Below are 21,616 nucleotides of genomic sequence, written 5' to 3'. Positions count from 1 at the left end.
TTGATACAGTTACATCAGTCAGGGGGTGGAAAATCCATACCACTAAGCAACGCAGTTATACCGACCTATCTGCCAGTGCAGACCATGCTAAGTCAAAACTACAGCCTCTCAGGAAGATGGATAGAGATTACCTATGCCAATGGGTGAAACTCTCCTGTCAGCATAGGTAGCATCTTTGCTGAAGCACAACAGCAGCATGGCTGCAGTATTTTAAGCGTAGACAAACCCTCAATGTAGAGGACTTAGCTTAACCCTTAAGGCTATTGAAGCCCACATAGGAGCATCTATTGCACCTTCATGGGAGGCTGTACCCTAAGTAAGGACTTGCAAGCTCAAGCCCTAGGTGTTGCTGGGTGTTGAGTTGCTCTGCAAAAGGAAGCGGAATGTTCCATGGTGCTGACTGGGGCATTGGGATGCAATGTGGCTACATTCAGACTTATCTAGGATACTGGGTGTTTCAGGTTATATTTTATTTTGTCCAGGGGTGTAAAATGTGCAACAGGTATGTTTGTAGGACTGCCACCTCATTAGCCAATAGGGTTACAACCAAAAATAAATCAGACCTAAGAAATCTAACAATATACTGCTCTACAGCAATTAGTGCAAGTCAAGTAAAACATTGGTTCAACACATAAAAAAAACAATTAAAAAGGCATTTCCAGGCCACAGGTATTATACACTGCGCTGTAAGGAGGTCACATTTTTCAAGGGGAAGAGAGCGTGGGAAAGCACACAGTAAGCATATTTAAGCTTAGCCTGAATTACATTTTTGAACCTTTCCATCAGCCTCCTCCACCAGCCCCCAAAATCACAAATTTGGTTTAAAAAGCACAGGATTTTCAAAGAATGCTAGAAGGTGGGGACTTTTACTCTCTGGTTTCTGAGCCTTGTAGGCAAGGACATTTTGACACTTTTCTCTGCAAGCCTGAACACTACAAACTTGCGGTTTTGATGCAAGCCGAGAGACTCCTGCAATCACCTGACTCCAGGAGCTGGGGCTTCAAGTAAAACACCAACTATCTTGAGACACATGATAAAAGAATGAGCGTTGGAAACATTGGTTCCTTCACCATTGTCTGTGCAGTAGCTCTCTACCTTCATGCACCCGGCCAACTATTCTACCCAGCCAACGGGGAAGTGGCCTGGTGGCAGAGTTGCTCTCACTCTCCAACTGTCCCTGCCCATTTGTGGGGGCTCATGAGAAACTCCTGTCTGTACAGAATGAAACATTCTGCAGGTAAGTTCTCTCTTTTGCCTTTTCACAGAGACAAAAGAAATATGATGACATTACCATTATCAGGCTTACAAAAGTAGTGGAGAGTGCTCAGAAGTTGGCAGAACTGGCTCCCTCTCTCTTTGCAGCACCTGCTTTTAAAAACCGCGGCCTCACGAGACTCATAGACTTTAAGGTTGGGATGGGTATGTTTATACTGCTGCCGGAAGCGTGACTCCCAGCTCGGGGAGACAGACATGCGCTAGCTCTGCATGAGCTAGTGTGCTAAAAATAGCCTGGGCCTTTCAGCACAGACTCAGTATAGACCTGGGGAGCTGAGCAGACTTGGATTCGGGTGGCTAGTCTGTGACACAATTTCTATGCTGCTACTTTCTGAGCAGTAGCTCAAGTAGAGCATATCTGTCTACCCGGGCTGGGAAACACAATCCCAGCGGCAGTGTAGACATATTATGCTAGAATGATGTCCCATTATATTGTGTAACTATAGTGCTAATATGTTTTGTGTGTATGACTTATCAACCAGTTTATCGATATCTTTCTGGTACTGAGGAGGATGGCTGCCTGAATGAAATTACTGCATGCTTTTTTTAGGAGTTTGTGGCCAACTGGGAAATTTGACCAGCACTTAGCACTTATCCTTTCACCTTATTAACTGAATATCCGGCTACTCAAACATCTGGTGTCTCAAGGTGATTCAACTGGGGCTCTACCAGTTGGACAGAGTTATATGTGGTTTTCTGTATGATTTCTAGTCACTGCTCTTATGAGGAATGTCAAACACTCTGTTGGTTTTAGACTTTTAATGTCTTAGTCCCATTTTTCAGGTTTCTGGCTTTTTCTAAAAAATTGAGAGCTATATCGTTTTTTAGCTGTGACAAGAATGATAGGCCATGAAGTCAACAAGACTATACTACATGTGTAAAGTTAGGCATATGCTTAAGTACCTTTATTATCTGGGCCATAATAACAATGGTGAGAAGTGGAAGAAGATGCTACCTCACTAGCATGACCAGACATCCCAATATTATTGGGACCATTCTGACATTAGGGATTTTTTTCTTAGATACGCAACTATATTGCCTTTCCCCCGATCCCTGAATAAAGGTCCCACTTTTTGACACTTGCTATCTGGTCACTCTACACCTCATCAATAGTTCAGAGAGAATGTCCTCAAACCTATTTCCTGTCCAGGCAAAGGGCTGGATTCAGATCTCACACCAGTTGAAATCAGAAGGGACTTTATTGCAACTAACAGAATCACACTGCTATAAATGCCATCAGCCTCTGACTCTCCAGAAACAGCTGAAAAGAATTTAATTGACAGACACAATTGACATGCAGTTCATGATTAGGAGAGCAGTGCAGAGTTATGGAAAAGTCATGGGGAACGCACAGTGAGTTGCTCACTCTAATGTTTCCCTCCACCTGTATATATATACCTGTGGCCTGACATCACTGCACAACATTGAAATGTAAAGAAACTGCAAGGCAGAGATAGAGTCTGTTATATTCCTCCCACCATGAAATGATCTCAGCCAGCTACATATAACCAAAATGAGCTCATTCGGGGAAAATCAACCTTAACTTCTTACTTATTGTAAATAATAAGAGCAATGGTTTCTGCTAACCATAAACATTGTAGTTAGACAATTAAATAAGGAGTGACTATCTTACAAAAAGCCTTTGGACACAGCCAAATTTGTATAATTCTGCAAACAAACTGGCATTTAAATGTTGCTGTAAATACTTGCCATTGGTTGAACTTCTGGGACTTATCTTTCCAATGTTTTCCACACACACACAAGAACCAAGTCCTGCTCATAATTTAAGAGACTCAATTAATACTGTTTAATAAATATGCAAAAGTAGCTTGTCTTTTTAAAAAATCTATAGGGTCAACAAAAGTTAAGGATGATTGTCCCATGATTAACTAAGGCAAACTTGTTTGTGAATCTTTTTTTTCCCTTTCTCTTTTTGTACATAAAGCAATCACATAAAAATAGTTATAAATAGAAAACTTCCAAAGGTTTTTGCCCCACAGACAAACAGGAAAAAAAATAAAAACAAAAAAACAAAAACAACAAAATTAAAAACAAAACCACACCTTGCTTCAAGTTCTTGTAGATTATACAGTACTCAGCATCTTTGGATACTTTACAAGACTCCAAATCGTAGACAAAAACACCTGAAATAACCAGTTGTCTGCAAAATGTAGTTTGTATAAGAAGTCGGTACATATACAAAAAAAAGTCTGATGCAGTTTTAAAACGTTTTCTTTCCAGTCCCCCTGTTCATTTCACAGAGAATCTCTGAATTTATTTTTGGGGGGAAGGGAAGAGGGAAAACTCCTGTCAGGCAGTTCATCAGGGTAATTTTTTAAAATGTGTTCTCAAAGCAGAGAGGAGCTATTTAGGCTTGAAGTGCTTCTTGACAAAGGGAATCATATGTGAGAATGACTCCGAAAAGGCTACTCATTTTGTCCTCTGGATGTAGCAATGTCAGTGCTCCAGTAGAGAGACCCCCTCATTGAATTGTGACTGAAGAGCAGCACCTTTGATGAATGAACTGAAATTAAAAAAAAAAAAGGTGGTCCTCTGCTTCCCTTTGATTCTGCTAAACCCAAAAGGTAACAATAAAAAGAAGAGAGAACACACCCTAGTTTTTAAAATTTACATTTTCAAACCTTGGTTAAACTTAAACCAGTCTCTGTATTAGCATCAAACTAACAGCAGCAGACTCTTAATATGAAGTTATCACCACTGTGTAAAAGGTGAAATAAGAAGCACGTTGTTATAAGCTCTGTATTTCTGAGCTGACAAATGCTGAAACATGATTTCTACTAGCATGCAGTGACAGTCTTGTATTGGGGACTCTCTAGAATAATCATTTTCAATCAGGATCCTCGGAGCAATATCCGAATCCTTTTCCCAGGTGATCCTGTACAGCAGGGTCTTTGTATGCGCAGAACTCAGTCAAGGGACATTTGCTAGTAATTGTGAAAGACCCGAGACCAGACCTTCAGCTGCAGTAAATCACCATAGCTGCACAGTGCGGCATTCATTTGCACCAGCTAAGAATCTGGCTCTTTCAGACTGTTTTTGTCATTTGATTACGGGGTTAAAAACACAATTCTTATACCCAAAAGCACCAAGGAATTTAGAAGTGACAAAAAAAAAAATGGTTTCCCATCTTCATTGATGTTCAAGCTGACCATCTGGAAAGTCATGGAAATCTCCTTCTGACGTGCTGTCGTGGCCTCCACACTAAGGCCCATGGCTTTCAGAAGCATTCAAAAGACCAGCAGCCTGCAGCCGGAAGCTTGACCCTTCCCACTCCCTCAAAATTGGATTCCGAGAGCTAAGGGGAAGCTCTAGTGTTGGGAGGCGACAAGCTTGTCAGCTGATATGCCAAGCGCTGTACAAATGGTCTAAAGGGACACCGACAGCAGACTGTTGCTGGTGGAGCCACTGATGCACTCAAACCCCATTTCCTAGTGTAAGCATCAGTCACAGACTAATATCAACAGCAGCACTTCACTCGGAATAACGTCCGTTGTTTGTTTGGGTGTAGCGCTGCAGCACAGTCTAGATTCACATGGGCAACCAATCATTTATTTGGCGTGAGATGATGGGAGACAGCAGGCAGGAATCAGAGGGAGTCATTCACTCTATAAGAATGGTACAGAATGTACCACACCCAATGGATGGGTTGAATTGGTTTAATTGCTAGCCTCAGAAATTGGGGCTACATGGTTTAGTCCAGGCAATCCATTGAACCCTGTGCTCCAGGGGTCCGGGAGAGGGAAGTATGGCCGTGCTGAGATGGTCTCGTTATGGCCCAGGGCAAAGGTAAAGATGCCCCCGTTCCTTTCCATGTCCAAGTGTGTCCTCCCAAACAGCTTCATTTGGGTTTCTTCAAACTGGCTCTCTAGATCTTGCAAGTTTAGCGAGTTCTTGGCCCCACTCATGAAGTGCTTGTGGCTGGGGCCTGGAAGGCACACGGCTGTGGTGCCGAGATGGCTGCTCATCTCCTCCAGAGTCGGAGGCATCATGAAACCTTTCTCATTTGACTGGCCGTTCTGTGCAAACAGTAAGCTGGCCGCCCTCCAGGCTGCAGGCTTGCGCCCTCTCCTGGGCCTGGATATTCGACAGCTCTGTCGCTTGATGTGGCGGTGGAGGTGGTCGGAGCGAGTGAAACTCTTGTAGCAGAATTCGCACTGGTAAGGTCGGACGCCCGTGTGAATGCGCATGTGGTTCTTCAGGTCATAGTTGTGCACGAATTTGGCGTTGCAGTGGATGCAGAGGTATGGCCTTTCTCCTGTATGTTTCCGCATGTGGATTTTTAGCTTGTCCTGCCTACAAAACAAAAGTCAAAGTCACCTGTTGTCACTTGAGCATAAATGCTTAAAGGTGCTGTTACTCTAAGCCCCAGCTTTAACTTTTTTTTTTTTTTTTTTGGTCTCAGAGGGTTATCCATGTTAGTCTGTAACTGCAAAAACAACAAGGAATCCTGTGGCACTTTAAAGACTAACAGATTTATTTAGGCATAAACTTTTGTAGGTAAAAACACTTCATCAGATGCATGACCCAAGCTCCTCTGCTGTGGCTAGCAGGGCTGGCTAAGCTTGCAGTATAGTACCTGCATCCTTTTAAAGGATGCAATGCTCTCTCCCCTTCTAGCAGTGGTTTGGCTACATATTGATGCACCTACTGCAACTTTAGCTTACAGAGTCTTTTAGTTCAAGGAGTAGAGGCTTTAAAACCCCACAGTCCCAGGTTCAGTCCCCCCGGGCTCTCTAGCATGGCACATGCAACAGATGAAAGGTTTGACTCTACCCTGTTACCATCAACTCTGTCTATGAAATTCTGCCTTTCTTGTGTTGTTCCAAAATGTACTTTGCACTTAATGTTTTCTAAGTATTGCATGTTCTGCTACAGCCCCACAATCACATCCTTCTACTTTCAGGTCCTGCATCCGGTCCCTACACCTTCAAAATAAATTGTTTGATTAAAACAAAAACAAAAAAAAATCCTTTCCTATAATCAAAGATAGTTTATCTTTTACTGGAACAACCTCCATTGTTGAGAGACAAGTTTTCGAGCTACTCTCAAAAGCATGTCTTTCTCACTAACAGAAATTGGCCCAGTAAAAATATAATCTCACCCTGCTGGTCTGTCCATTATCCTGGGACCAACATGGCTAAAACTGACCTTGGTGAGACTGGCATTGCTAATTAATGCATCTTGGTAAAATATAATTTGGTGCTAAATCATCCCTTCCTGTTATACTCCTAATGACCACTAGGTGTCTCATGAGCTTGCTTTTTAATATGATTCAGTTTAAGATTCTGAGATTGTTGTACAATAGGATATTTACATTTAGCACTAGCTGTTTACAGTGATATTCCAGGTGCTTGCACAAGGATTTACAATTTGCCATATACATGATTTAAATTAAATGGATATTGTGCAGCTCCAAAGTTAGAATTCAGAGAAGATTTTTAAAAGTGCCTATTGGATGTATTATCCAAATGACATTTATTTGTTAAAAGAAAAATATATCCTTTGAAAAAATCTAAGACCAACAGAAACATTTCCATGATTTTTAAAAAATTCCATTGATTTTTAAAAAATGAATAATTCTCCTGCAATGTTTGCAGCATAACTTAAGATCCTAGAAGGGGAAGCTGTGTAGCCCATTTAAATTGGCCAAAGGGAGAGAAAGGCAGAAAGTAAACAAACTGCATAGGAGTAGAAAGTAAATCTGATTTCTGAAATCCTTTTGCTTTTATTTATCTAAAATGTGTGTAACGTGATGAAGATTTAAATTATATTTATATATTCAAACAAAAACATGACATTAAAAGAACATTATTAAGGCTGCAAAGTCAAGCACCCAGAAAATTAGGAAATGCCAGAATTAAGGTTGTCTGAGCTAACAGAGTAATTGAGAGCCGTAATTGGCAGGGGCGTCATTTCAGAAAAATTCTCAGAGAGAGGGAGGGGGTCAAACTTATGTATATAGAACATGTATGTGACTATATTATCAGATGTGAGGGGGCACAAAATAAGAGCATATAGACCTATGGAAAATCAGGGGCAAACCAAAGTTGGAAGGGTAGTTGCTCTTTTTGTCCCTTGCAAGTGAGGCCCCTGGTAGTCAGTTATCATCCTCGCATGGACCGGCACTACAGAGCTATGGGCTTCTTTGCCTGGGTTTCACAGATTTTTGCTGACAGCAGGGGAATCTTAGGTTCCCGTCTAGTCTCTGGAGGGCAGTGCGTTCCAGTGGTCACAAACTCTTCTGCCCTTTCCCCACTAAGGGTGACCCCTTCTGCCCAGTTCCCTCCAACAAGTCCCTGTGCTAGTCCTGTTCACCCTCTACCTCAGCTCCTTGTCCTAGCCAGTCGCAGTCTCCGCCCTCAGGCTTCTCATCCTGGCCCCATTCTCCGTGCCCAGCCAGGCTAGTCTCACCGCTCTGGATTTTTTATCTCACCCTACTCCCAGTCTCCTTGCCAAGCCATTCCCAGCTCCTCCCACCTTCATAGCTCCTGTGCCCAGATAGTCTCAGTCTTCCCCTCACTGTCCCTCATCTGATCTGTCTCTCTGTCTCCCACATTCACCATCTCAGCCCCAATCTCCTTGACCACAGTCCCAGTCCCCTCCCTCCCAACTCCCTGTCTGTTTCCCTCTCTTCCACACTCCCACCAGCCTCCAGTGTCTCCTCTACTTCCAGCTTCTTGTCCCAATCTATAGAACTCTACACGGATACAAAATTTTTATCCTCATCCGCATCAGTATCCACAAAAATAAGCTGCGGATAGCTGTACTGACATCTGCAGATGTGGATACCCATGGATATAAAGTGGATATCCACAGATTTGCAGGGTTCTCCCAATCTGTCCCTCAGCTCTCCTGCAGGGCCAACTCTTGTCTCATTTGCATTTGAATCAGGCAACTTCCTCCTCTGCCTAGCAGAGAGGGTCACTGAGAGCACAGGAGAGAAAAGCTCCCTGTTTTCAGTTCAGATGCTCAGCCCTTCACAGTCCTGTTGCGCCCTGGTGGATGGTATCTTTTGGGAAATTTAGCTACCGATCACATATACATTTCTATTTTTCAGAGGCTCGTAGCTTGGCCAAATTGGGGTAGATTTTCATGGGGAAGGCAAAACGCACATCCCTGACAAAAATGCCAAATTTCAAATCCCTCCTCCAAAGCCCAGGGACACTAGAGCTTTGCAAAGAAAAGGTCATCGGAATTTCTTAAAATAGCAAAAAAATGTATTTTTCCCTAGCCTCATTCTCAGAAATGGCTGGATCATTCGGCTGACATTTTTTCAAAGCTGCCTGAGGCAGACTTCCAGCATGGAAAACTTCACCTCGAGTGTTTAAAGTTGTGCAAAGTTATAAACAATTGAAAATGGGGTCCTATTTTGGGAAGTATCAGGCAACAGTAACAAACAACCACATATCAATTAGGTTCAAATGTCATCGATACTCCTACAACACAATATAATTTTAAAATAATACACTTTAAAAAATATATAATTTTATAGGCTAACCCTAACTCTAACCCTTTTCTTGGATGCTATAATTGCATAATATAGATACAGGCACAATTGATTCAGAACATTATGAACAACTTTCTGCAAGACACAATCTGGATCATTTAACACAATGTGATTGTGAAACACCTCTACAATTACAGGAGAATATTATGGACAGCTGTTGTGGTTGCCAACCCTCCAGGATTGGCCTGGAGTCTCATGGAATTAAAGATTAATCTTTAATGCAAGACTGTCATGTGAATAATCTACAGGACTACATCCAACCAAAACTGATACCCTAACAGCTTTGAATAGAAGCCAGAGTTTTATACAGTACGGGGGGTTTACAGGATTATTTTTCTATTTTTTAACAAAAATTATCAACTTCCTTTTTTTTTAAAGCACTTTCAGATGATTTGGAAGCATTAAGAGATGCACAAACGTAACTTATGGAACCCCATGATCTTACCTTTCTTAGACACCCTCTCCCTTTTTGGTCTGCTAGCACTTTATAGACTAACAAAACATGTAGATGGTTTTGTTAGTCTATAAAGTGCTAGCAGACCATTTGTTGTTTTTCCTGTATAGACTAACTCCGCTACCCCCTGAAGCTTCTCCCTCTTTGGTTTGTCACACTCGCTGGGTGCACCCTTGTTTAAAAGAGGCCCCAGTCCTGCACAGACTTATAGAAGGGTTTGCCTGTGAATAGTACCCTTTGAAGTCAATGGGAATACTCAGTATGTAAAGTTAAGCATGAGTCTTTGAAGAACTGCGGGCTTAAGTTACATAAATTCTTTGGGACAGAAACGTGTCTACCTGGTTGTGTATACAGCACCTCGCACAGTAGGGCCTTGTTTGCTGCCACACCACCATTAATAACAACAGATTAAAACAGGGGTTTTTCTGGCTTGAAAAGTCTGTCCTTGAAAACCGTGTGCCTTGCTGGGAGCAACATGGCTACAATAATTCTGCAAATGGGACAGCTAACACTTTGGCAGTTTTCTCCCCACCTTCAAACCTTAAAAAACCAGACTAGAGACTAGGCGATCTTCCTTTTAAACAACAAATGTCCTATTAATTAGCCCTGTTCCTTGCAATCAGATTTACACAGGAACAAGGGGTCGTAGATCCAGCTGTAGAATCGGGGGCTTAATCTATTCTTTAGCTGGAGGAGAGTCTCTGAGTTCTGCAGTGTTCCCTGAATTCTACAGCACCAGGTGGCAGATGTCTGTTAGGAATCGCAAGAATCATTCGTGGGCATCACACCCACTGTAATCTAGGTTTAAAAAGTAATTACAATCGGTCAACATTAAGCCAATATTCCACTGAAAACACACCTTGCTTTCTTTGTAACAGACCAAAAAAAAAACCCCAAAAAAACAAACCACCTGCATGAGTTAAAGCTGTTTTAAAATTCTTTACAAATATCTCAAGGCTTTTAAATACCCGCTTTATTTAGTGAATCAGAGGGGGAGGGAAAGCCTTTAGTGTTGTGATTAGATAGTATGATCTTGGGGCAGATCCTGCAAAAATTTAGGCCTGTGAACTTAATTCATATGAACAGCAATCAAAGTGCGGTAAATTTACATGCCAGCATAATTCTAGGTAGGATCGGGGCTTTAGTTTTGCTGGACTTTCTTTGTTACTCCTTTAGTTACTTTCTGCTTCTTGGATATTAATTTAGAAGCCATGTAATAGAGAAAATCTGTGTGTGAAAGCAGAATGTGTAATACAGAACTCTTATGCTGCAGTGGTACAGAATCAGAACCATTCATCCAAGCCCCTTTGAACTATGAACTTGGGATAACCGGGTTCTGGATCAGTTGTACAAAACCAAAGCAGTCTCAGTATGTCTGGATTTAATATCTTCTGAACTTGTCTGTATTAGTGTGCAGAGTACAACATAAGAAAACAGTTAGGGCCCAAGTCCTGAGTTCAATGAGAGTCATACATTCAGAGGGTGTTCAGAATCAGGTCCAAATTGAAATCTACCTTTCACCTTTAAAAGGACAGGTGAGATTTGCAAAAGCACTCAGTCCTGGCCTAATCCTCTGCCCACTGCAGTTGGTGGAAAACACCCTGCATTGACCTAACTCTCTCTGCGTATGTCTCACTAGCCCCCTAGTTCGATCTAGGGAGGCTAATGAGGGCGACTGAAATTGCAAACGAAGTGCAAGATTTAAATATCCTGCGCTTCATTAGTATGTTCCCGGCCGGTCGTCATTTTAGAAATTTACTAGCCCGAAGTAACTGCCCGCGTCTACACGCGGCAGTGAAACGGGATTCCGAATTAAAGCCCTAAATCGAATTAGCTGTTATTCCTCCTGGAATGAGGTTTCACAGCTAATTCGATTTAGGGCTTTAATTTGGAATCCCGTTTCACTGCCGCATGTAGACGCGGGCAGTTACTTTGGGCTAGTCAATTTCTAAAATGGCGACCAGCCAGGAACTTACTAATGAAGCGCGGGATATTTAAATCCCGCACTTCATTTGCAATTTCGGTTGCCCACATTAGCCTCCCTAGATCGAACTGGGGGCTAGTGTAGACGTACCTTCTGTTATCAATGGGAAAGCTCCCATTGTCTTCCACAGGGCTGGTGACAGACATAGCAGGGGCCTGGGCAATATGCGTGTGTGAGGCCTTGGCTCTGGGCCCTGGGAATAGGGTTGCCAGATGGTTTAACCAAAAATACCGAACATCCCCCTCCCCACAAAAAGAAATGACTGGGGAAAACATTCTGTTGAGGAAAAAAGGGGGAGACCAACGCTGTTGAGCAAAAACAAAGGACCCCGAGAGTTATTAAGCAAAAAAAATTTAAAAAATTAAAAATTAAAAAAAAATGTGGCCCCTTTAAGAAATGCTTTAGAGGCTTTTTGGCCCTAACAAGCTGTTCACAGCTGTCCGCCATCTTGTCTTTCTGCTCTGGGCCGGACAGTTCCCCTGCGGAACCAGGTAAGCACCCGGGATTTTCGCCTCTTGGCTGGGGAAAAAATCAGAAAATATCGGACATTTTAGATATCCGGTATTTTCTGAATTTTTTTAATGAACAGGAGGTGAAAATACCGGACTGTCTGGGTCAATACTGGACACCTGGCAACCCTACCTGGGAAGGGGCGGAGTCTTGGGCAGAAGGGACAGGCCTAGGGTCAGCCAGTCCTCAGCACCACCCAGACCATGCCAGGCCTCCCCCAGCCAGCCCTCAGCATGTCCTGGCAGCAATTTAAATCTCCCCCCCCCCCCCCCCGGCCCCGGCAATCCTGGTCTTCTATGAGAGCAAAGTCAGATCAATGCTAAGCACTTTTGAAAATCTCACCCCACAACTTCTGGAAAAGCTACATCCATATTTAAGTGCATGCAGCATGCTGGGACCTGGACTTGGCTGAGCCCTCTAATTGCTACCACACTATAAATGATTAATAACAATAAAGAGACCATTAAGTGTCATGTCTCATTTTACGGGAATTGCTCACTGAAGGGACAAATTCTGTCTCGTCTGTATGCTTAGCTCCCACTGGCATCAAGGGAGAACCGCAAGAGCATCCCAGATCAGAATTTGTCCCAGAATGTTTTTCTAAGGTAGTATCTTCTCCATGAACAAAGCGCCCGGGATGGCACATAAGCTGCCGCAAGCTACAGCATACCAGTTAGGATCAATTGTCACTGAGACTCTTACAGTTGGCTGCAGACAGGTGCGAGTTTGGGGAGAGGTGTGGAAGGGGAAGCAATATGGAGCTTCTTTGTGGCTGGCTGTCGGTTCCACCCGACTAGTGGTCAGAGCACTATAACTGGGATGCAGAATCCATAGCTTCTATTCCCTACTCAGCTGCAGGCCTGTGAGGTGACCTTGGGCAAGCCACTTCACCTCTGTTTCCCCATCTGTAAAATGGGGACAACAATCCTGACCACCTTTGTAAAGTGCTTTGAGATTTATGGTTGGTACAGCACCTTGCACAGTGCTGGTCCATGACTGGGGCTCCCACATGCTATGGTACCATAAATAATAGAGATGAAAGCAACGAGTAGTCCTGTGGAACTTTAGAGATTAACAAAAATATATAGGATCATGAGTTAATGCTATACAAGAGCAAGTTATGTCGGATGGTGCATGTGAGGTGTGTCTGAGGTCTTAGCTATCCACAGCACCAGTGCAACCATACCTGGTAGCAAGTGGCATTAGTGATAGTGGTCTAAACAAGAGCCTGGCCAAACACTGGGCCTGAAAATGTAAACAGTCCTGGCAAGACAGGGGTGTGGCATATTTGTAGAGCACATTGGGGAAGTTCGCATTATTGCTCCCTATTTTGTAGCTAAATGGAAGCGGTATGTGTCCAGTGCTAATTCAACATTGTTCAGTAGCACTGACATGTAAATAGGGATGGGGTGACACCAACAGCAGGAACAATGACCCGGACTCATCAATTAACACAGGCAATCAGCCTTCCCTTTAAATGTCAGGGTTAGCCAGACCATGTTGCCAACACTGGCCAGAGGGGCAATGTGCAACCCAGCTGAGTGCAGTATCAGCTGTGTAAATGCAGCATGGCATGGGCATTTATTTTCAGGGGTGAACGTAACTTAAATTTCTTACAGGTACTATTCCATCACAACCTGCCCCCCTTGGAGGGGGGCCTTATACCGGGGGTAGGGGTGGGGATTGCGATACAACAATACCTGTAAGAAATTTAAGTGTGGGGTGAAGAGCAGGGGGCTCAGGGCAAGGGATTACGTATGGGGGATGTGGGGTGGCTGGGGACATGGGGGGTGCAGGAATCAGGGTTGGAGTGTATGAGGGGCTCAGGGCAGGGGATTAGGTATGGGGGGGCTGGGGACATGGGGGTACAGGAATCAGGGTTGGAATGTATGAGGGGCTCAGGGCAGGGGATTAGGTATGGGGGAGGTGGGGGGCTGGGGACATGGGGGGTGCAGGATTCAGGGTTGGAGTGTATGAGGGGCTCAGGGCAGGGGATTAGGTATGGGGGGCTGGGGACATGGGGGTACAGGAATCAGGGTTGGAATGTATGAGGGGCTCAGGGCAGGGGATTAGGTATGGGGGAGGTGGGGGGCTGGGGACATGGGGGGTGCAGGATTCAGGGTTGGAGTGTATGGGGGCTCAGGGCAGGGGATTAGGTACGGGGGAGATGGGGGGCTAGGGACATGGGGGGTGCAGGAGTCAGGGTTGGAGTGTATGAGGGGCTCAGGGCGGGGGGGGTCAGATGTATAAAGGGCTCAGGGCAGGAGGTTGGGGTGTGCAGTGGTTCAGGAGTCAGGGCTGGGGTGTATGAGGGGTTCAGGGCACAGGGTTGGGGTATGGGGGATTCAGGAGTGTTAGGGAAGAGGACTGGGGATGTAGGGGTACAGGAGTCAGGGTCGGGGTATATGAGGTACTCAAGGCAGGGGGCTGGGGATGTGGGGGGTTCAGAAGTCAGGGCTGGGGTGTTTGAGGGACTCAGGGCAAGGGGCTAGGGTGTGGGGGGGTTCCAGAGCTAGGGCAGGGGGCTGGAAGTGGGAAGTATTTATGTGTGAGAGCCCTGGGGCAGGGTTACTTTACTTGGCTGGGATGGGGCTGCTGGAAGAGAGGCCAGGCCAGGATTGCCACGGATGGATCGTGGCCTCCCCGTCTACGCCCCACTGCAGCGGGAAAAGGGCAGTTTGCCGCCAGCTGTTCCTGCAGCCAGATGGGGGCCGGATCACAGGGCCTGCTTCAGGATTGGGGCCAGGGAGTGGTCACTGCAGCCAGATAGGAGCAGAGCCCTGATTGAGGCCTTGTTGGCTAGGCTGCCATGGCCAGAACTGTGCTACCGCCGCCGAAACCTGAGGTGGGCCACCAATGCCAGGGCTGGGCTGCCGGGCAGGAGCTGGAGCTGGAGCCCGAGCTGGGCTACCAGGGCAGGGTCACTGGGGCCAGCTGCAGGGTCTGCCCCAGGAGCATGGTGGCTGGGGATAGACTGCGGCTGTCAGGTGGAGGCCGGAGCCAGGTCGCCACAACCAGATGGGGGCAGCTGCCGCCACCAGCCCTTCTCACAAACCTGGCTGGGAGTGCACATGCGTCCTCTACAGCGCCCCCAGCCAGCTCCTTTACAAGCAGAGTGCCCCAGCCAGCTCTTGCCGGAGCGCAGCCGGTTCTTAGCCAAGCAAAGCACCAGGGAGCACAGCCTTACCTTCCCCTCTGATAGCCTGCATTTGAATATTAGCACAGGGACAAAGGAAGGAAAGGCAGGCTGAGTGTTGATGCACACCAGGTATCTGCCCATTGTCAGGCACTCTGCTCTTTTGACTGTTCATGTTATTTTCAAACAGCACACTTGCCAGAGCCTAACAGAGATTTCTCTCCCTCACAGCAGAAGCTGAAATACCATCCTCTTGTCAGAAAGCGTTATTATGGTAAAGATTCTACTTGTGAGATATTAATTATGCCCAGCAAGAACAGATCCAGGAATGTATTTCCTCTGCTCATGGATTTAATTTGCGAAGCTTTTCAGAGAAGAGCTGCATGGTGCAGCATCAATTCTGTGTCACCGACTTAGAGCACAAAGGGCCTTATTCCCCACTCCCCATTCATTTATATCTTCCTAGGGACTTGTTGACGTCAAGGTGCAAAGGGTGTGCACCCAGTCTTTGCTGATTTCATCCTTTTCTCCACTGGAAACATGCACCCTGTTAGAAAACCTGGTAAGTAACATGTTATAATTAGAGAGAGAAGGTGGGTGGGATAATATCTTTTATTGGACCAACTTCTGTTGGCGAAAGAGACAAGCTTTCTAGCTACACACAGCTCTTCTTCAGGTTTAGGAAGAAGTCCGTCTATGTAAGCTCAAAAGCTTATCTCTCCCCCAAACAGAAAGTTAGTCCAATAAAAGATATTACCTCACCTACCTTCTTTCTTTCCTACGACCATCACAGCCACAACATCACAGCAAACAATGTTACAATCAGCATAATTTCAGCCTTCGTATGGACAAGGACAGTCGTGTTTGAACATGTGGTAGCTGGCTGTGGTCCACACCCAAGCCATAATCATGTTTAATCTGGTTCCAATTAGCATGCTTTCTGACATAATGTATAAACAAGGCTTCCTGGGGAAGTACAAGAAAATAGGGTCCTGATCCAAACTCCACTAAATCAACACAAAGACTCCCATTGATTTCAGTAAGTTTTGGATCAGTTTCTAGATTATCCAGATAGCCAAAAACCTTTTAGCCAGAAACATCCATTGATTTGTTTCAGCGACCTTGGTCACACACTTGTTTCTGCAGTGCTTCCCCAGTAGATTCCACATCAGCAAACAATAACCTGGCGGGAAAATGTTATATGCTGTTATTTACACTCTTGACTAGTTAGTAGCTATCTTGGGGTACGTCTAGACTACAGGCTTTTGTCGACAGAGGCTTTGTCAACAGATACTGTCAACAAAGCTTCTGTCGACAAAGAGCATCTAGACTACATCCAGTTCTGTTGACAAAGCAAGCCGCTTTGTCAACATGGGTGTAGACGCAAAGGACAGTGTAGATGCAATAACGCCTTCTATCGACAGAACTCTGTCGACAAAAGGCATTATTCCTTGTAGAATGAGGTTTACCACTGTTGAGTTCTATTGACGTTATGTCAACAGAACTCGGCGGTAGCGTAGACGCAGGTATAGTTTTGTCGACAAAAGTCCACTTTTGTCGACAAAACCCTGTAGTCTAGACAAACCCCTATAGATAACCAGAGGCAGATCCCAAACCCATTAAGATCAATGGGAGTCTTTCCATTGACATCAGCGGGATTTGTGACAGCCCTGTTTCCTTGATATTCACTTTATTCTGTAATCAAAGGCAACATGCCTTAAATGCCTGTGTTTCTATGGAGCTGCTTTGCTGAGATCTTTCTCCTCTTCTGCTTAAGGCCCTAGCGTGCCATAGGCTCACACACAGGAAGCAGCTGCTGTAAATAGCATTTATGACTAACAACCTGTAGGGCTGGATTCGATAAATCCACCAGCGCTTTATTAGGGTGTTGGCCCCCTTTTATTGCTGCATTGCGAAATCCAGCAATACTACCCGCTGCACACCTGGTAAAGCGAACTTCACAGATAGTGCACATGTATGGCTTTTCTCCCGTGTGGGTTCTCATGTGCCGTGGCAACTTCCCTGCTCCCATGATGACTTTGTTACAGATGGGACACTGCTGAGATGCCTTAGGCTTTATCTTCCTTTCTTCTTCCAGGGGCCATGGAGGAAACATTCCTCCCAGGTGGGTGGCACTTAGAAAGTTGAGATAAGCACTGTAGTCGTTCTCCGCCTTAATGTGCTCTAAATGACCTCCCGGAGTGCCCGCAAACATGTCCTTGAAGAAGTCATTAGGGAAAGGGGCTGGAGGGAGCTCCTCCTTCTCTTCCTCTTTAATCTTCCTCTTTTTGATCACCAGGTCCAAAGGGCCATTGTCCACTTGCTGCTCTTCTAATGGGGAAAAGGAACTGAAATTTCCATGCCACAGGTGGGGAAAGAAGCCTGGTGGGAAGGGAGATAGGGCTGGCCTCCTTTCTGGAATGTTTGTTTTAGGGTACAAATTTTCCCTTAGTAAGGACTCGATGGAAAAGTCTCGTATCATGCCCAAGTGGCTGGCAGAGCTATTGGCTGGGTAATGGTTTGGGAAGTCTGTAGGTGTTTCTGTGTAGGCTTCCTCAGTAAGGTCTGACTTTGAAGGGCTTTGGTGACAGCGTACTTCTTGGACATCTGGTAGGTTCTCCCGATTCACAAAATCTTCCACTTCTTCCTCCTCCTCCTCCTCTTCCTCATCATCCTCATCGTCGTCATCATCCTCATCTTCCTCCTCTTTATCATCTTCCTCTTCGGCTTCTCTGTCGGGCTCCATGATTTCTAGGCATACATTGATAATGCACTGGATTTCCAGCATCTTGGCCGCATTGAGGATGTGCTTGACGTTCGAGGCGGTGATGGTGAGGGTTGACGTGTAGGCAAACTCTAGGATAGCAGAAAGTGCTTCAGGCTTGACAAAGTCAATCTCATAAACACAGGGCTGGTCTGTTAAAGTGCCAGTAGTGAAGAGTTTTTTAAAGTACTTGCTGCAGGCTGCAAGGACAGACCGGTGGGTCCTGTACTCCTGGTCCTGGACAATGAGGATGACGTCGCAGAGTAGACCATCGTGCCGCTGTTCATTTAAACCGCAAAGGACTTCACTGCTGTGGTTTGGGAATGGGATCCCAATAAGATCTTCAATGCCATTGGCCATATTCTCATTTAGAGCCCTAAAACAAAATACAGACAGCAAGGAATTAGGGAGCAGATATCTTAGTGTCTGTAAAGCTGATTATGCCATAGTCACCTCTTCTTCTCTCTTGCTTCCCCACTTCTCACTTCTCCTCTCTCCAAAAGGCTGCTCACAAAATCATCTGCTTCCACTGCTCCCTACCTGCTATCTGAGAGTCAGGATCTTCACAGCCCTCCATGATCTGGTTTCCACTTCCCCCTGTACTCGCCACTTCCTTCTCCCAGTCCTCTTTCCCTTTGTTTCCCCTCTCCTCCTCCACTTCCAATCCCTTCCCACTGATTTCTCCCCAGCGATGTCTCCCATACCCTCCCAGTCCCAATTTCTTGCCTGTGTTTGTGTTGCCTGAATTACATGCTAAGCTCTTTGTGTTTTGCTAAGCAATATGACTATTTATGTAGCTATCTGAATAAATAGGAATAACAAAAGCATGCCCGGGATGCAATGACCAGCATGGTGTCACCAGTTTTCTTCCTCACATGCAGTGTTATTAGCACTGTAACACTCACCATTACTGAGCCTTCACAGTCAGCTATCCCATACTGCCCAGGCATGGGATAGACAATCCAATGGACTACACAAGGAGAGCAAACAGACACACATTTGGGATGTCCTACCGAACAAATAGCTGGGAGAAAGGAGGACTGACCAACTGGCTAAGCAGCAAACCCAGTTAAGCAATCCCATCACCTACAGTGTATACAGGTGAACATCCATGCACCTGCTTTGCCCACTGGCAAAGGTGCAGCATGATTAGTTGCCCTCGATAGTAACTGAGGGTTAGCTAAGTGGCTTGTGGGCATGCACCCTGCTTAGAACCAACTTAGAATCAAGGAACTCAGATCAGAGTTGCAGCATCAATGGGGATAAAGCTTTTCTATTTGGAGTGATGGCCACATCTCTCTCCCAGAGTGTTATCAAAGCCTCTCTGCTACTGTTCCAAGGCCTTTGTCACCTCCCCCTATGCAGCTTGTGTTTCAAAAGGGCATTTGGGAGAAAAAAACCTACACGCCAAACTGAAAACCTGATATGAATAGGTTCCTCAGAGTGTTATCTGTCAGAGATTTCCTCTTTCAAATGGTTCCAATAGAGCCTGGACTTGCACTATCCTAGAAAATAGGAGACACTTCCTCCAGCGGGCTCAAGATATAGTAACACTGTCACATGCAGAAAAGATGTATAAAACAACCAGAATCACTTTGATGCTATTAACCCTTTAGAAACTTGAGAAACAGAGAGAGAGTTAATGCTCCTTCATTCCCAAGGCCCCAACCTTTCAGTCACTCAGGCAATATTTCCAAGCACAGGCAGGGGAAGACAATCTGGGGAACTGCTGTCCCACTCCCTTGTTGCTGGACAGCTGTAGAAATGCGGGTGAATTGGAGGTTTCCTCCAGGCACTTTTCCCATCCTGCCTGCACTGACTGCTCGTGTCACTGGATTTCTCTTGCAACCTGTTCCTTACCTCCTTGTCTCTTCTTCCACCTCCAGCCAGCCAGCCTTGAAATTCCTCTTCTTCCCTCCCTGCTTTCTATCACCACCCTGTTCCATCCTCATTAGTGTTTCCCCCTTAGCTCTCTGCTAGGTTGACCGCCTCTTCAGCTGCCCTGTGGAGCACGAGGGTCCCTGCTGGCTGTCACTCCAACTCAGCACAGCACCTTGTGCTCCTAGCGCTACACAGCTGAGAGGGTGAGGCTGAGGCTGGGAGGGCAGAGGGGAGCACTCGGCAATCAAAGAAGCTGCTGGGCCTTCTGCCTTCTCCTCACGTTGGCTTAAATTGGTTAGCAAAAGCCTGGGCAGCTGTGGCCCAGCCAAAACTGTTGGCTTTGCCTGAGGAAGGACAGCTGGATCCGGCCACCCGTAACCTTGACCAAACATTGCTTTTCGGGATGTGAACCCAGGGATCAGACTCCCAGCGTGTCTTCCCCTAAGGAGGGGAATTCTCATGCAATGCTGCTTTCCTCCTCCCACCCAGGGGGGATCAATAACCAGTGAGACCTTGTGGTTATCTCTCCCCTCTTTGTCCAGCCCCAGGCCCAAGCCAGTGTTTGGTGGTTACTATGTGGGAGCAGGCAAGCCAAGGCCTTGAGAAAATGATGACACCACTGCTAAGCACACAACAGCTGCCTCTGGACCACCTCCAGCCCTCAGTTCCTTCCTAGTGCCAGCCAGCCTGCTCTCCAAGGCCTGTTTTGGAGCAGGCAAATCCCTCACATCCTCCCAAACTCTTGTTTATATGCGGGGCTGTTCTTTGTCCATGAAAGAAAAGCCATTGCCAAAAACGGCCAGTCCATAGGAAAGCACTGTTGGGAGAGTGCTAAACTCTCACTGCAAAATCTGTAACCTCAGAGCACTTCACTGTTGTCACCAAGCTGTGGCCAAATGAAGCCTCTTGGCAGCAGTGGGGATAGACTTGAGTTCCATCTGTCTCAAAGAGCACAGGCCCCTGCCCCTCAGCTACCGGAAAAGCTCTTTTGCTAGTTAGCAAAACAGCACTGATGACATGAGTCGCAGGGAGGGGTGCACCAGTGTAACGCCAACAGATGGGACCAAACCCGGGGCCTCTGGCGCTTAGTGCATGAGCCTCTAATGTTTGAGCTAAAAGCCAGCGGGCTCTCAGCTAAGGCTATAAAGCAAATTCATTCATTCATTCACTCGCGCTCTCTCTCTGTAAGTGGTCTAAGTGCCCGTGCGTGGGACAGTGAACTATACCCAGTAGGTATGTAAGTTACCTCTGCACCAGCCAGGAACTGTGCAGTGCTGACACATCTTCTCTCCTGGAATCCCAAAAGCCTTTAAAAGCATCAGTGGCATGAGACACACAACGCTGCTACCCTTGTCCCAGTTTTACAAACAGGGAAACTGAAGAACAGTGAGGGTGACGCCCAAGATCATACAGCAACTTGTCAGAGCCGGAAATAAAATCTAGGTGCCCTGCTTTCTGGTTAATAGATTTTAAGGCCAAATGGGACAATTATGATCTTGTAATCTGACCTTCTGTGTCACCCAGGCCATAGAATCTCACAAACGAATTTCTGTATCAGCCCCATAACTTCTGTTTGAGCTAGAGCTACTCTTTTAGAAGGATCTCCAATCTTGATTTAAAGGATGAAAGTGATGCTTGCAACACACTGGCATATCATATGTATGAGTGAATAAGTGATTTTGCTCTGAAGAGGCTGGGCAAAAAGAGAAAACAGGAGTTAATATCATCAAGTGCTACAAGAGGGCTCGTTAGCTCAAATGACAGAGGCTCGTGTTGTACATCTGAAAAATAAGGGTTCTTGTCTGAAATTCCATGATGTTTGTATGATCCAGACAGATCCATGGCTGTTTTTTGTAAGAAATTGCTTTGTTACACAGTTCTGTGTGTAGCCATGTTCAGCTAATTAACTTTCCTCATAATTAACCCAATAATAGAGCCTATATGACATGCTACAAAATTGCCATTAAACAAAAGTGAATCTGCCAAGTTATTCAAACAGGTGTATGATAATTATAGTTTTTAAGAAGGTTGTGAAGATATGGCTTCCTTCTCAGGAATTTGCATGCTAATAACAATTACAGGTA

At 45.5% G+C, this 21,616-nt stretch overlaps 1 protein-coding gene across 5 annotated transcripts in view; it reads right to left on the bottom strand.

Moving 5' to 3' along the window:
* Positions 1-453: 453 nt before the first annotated feature.
* ZBTB7C (zinc finger and BTB domain containing 7C) overlaps positions 454-21,616 on the bottom strand; it is a 320,248-nt gene continuing 299,085 nt past the window's right edge. For all 5 annotated transcript variants that reach the window (XM_075932699.1, XM_075932697.1, XM_075932700.1 and 2 more), the window contains 2 exons: positions 16,831-18,027; positions 454-5,589 (listed from right to left, as the gene is read on the bottom strand). In XM_075932699.1, the coding sequence (XP_075788814.1) occupies positions 4,953-5,589; positions 16,831-18,011 (1,818 nt within the window). In that variant the 5' untranslated portion in view covers positions 18,012-18,027 and the 3' untranslated portion in view covers positions 454-4,952. The remainder of the gene's footprint in view (positions 5,590-16,830; positions 18,028-21,616) is intronic.

This window comes from Pelodiscus sinensis, chromosome 6 (assembly GCF_049634645.1).
Source record: "Pelodiscus sinensis isolate JC-2024 chromosome 6, ASM4963464v1, whole genome shotgun sequence".
In the NCBI taxonomy this organism is placed as follows: domain Eukaryota; kingdom Metazoa; phylum Chordata; order Testudines; family Trionychidae; genus Pelodiscus; species Pelodiscus sinensis.
The sequence above is the reverse complement of the archived record's forward strand: the minus strand, read 5'-3'. Positions and strand labels throughout refer to the sequence as shown.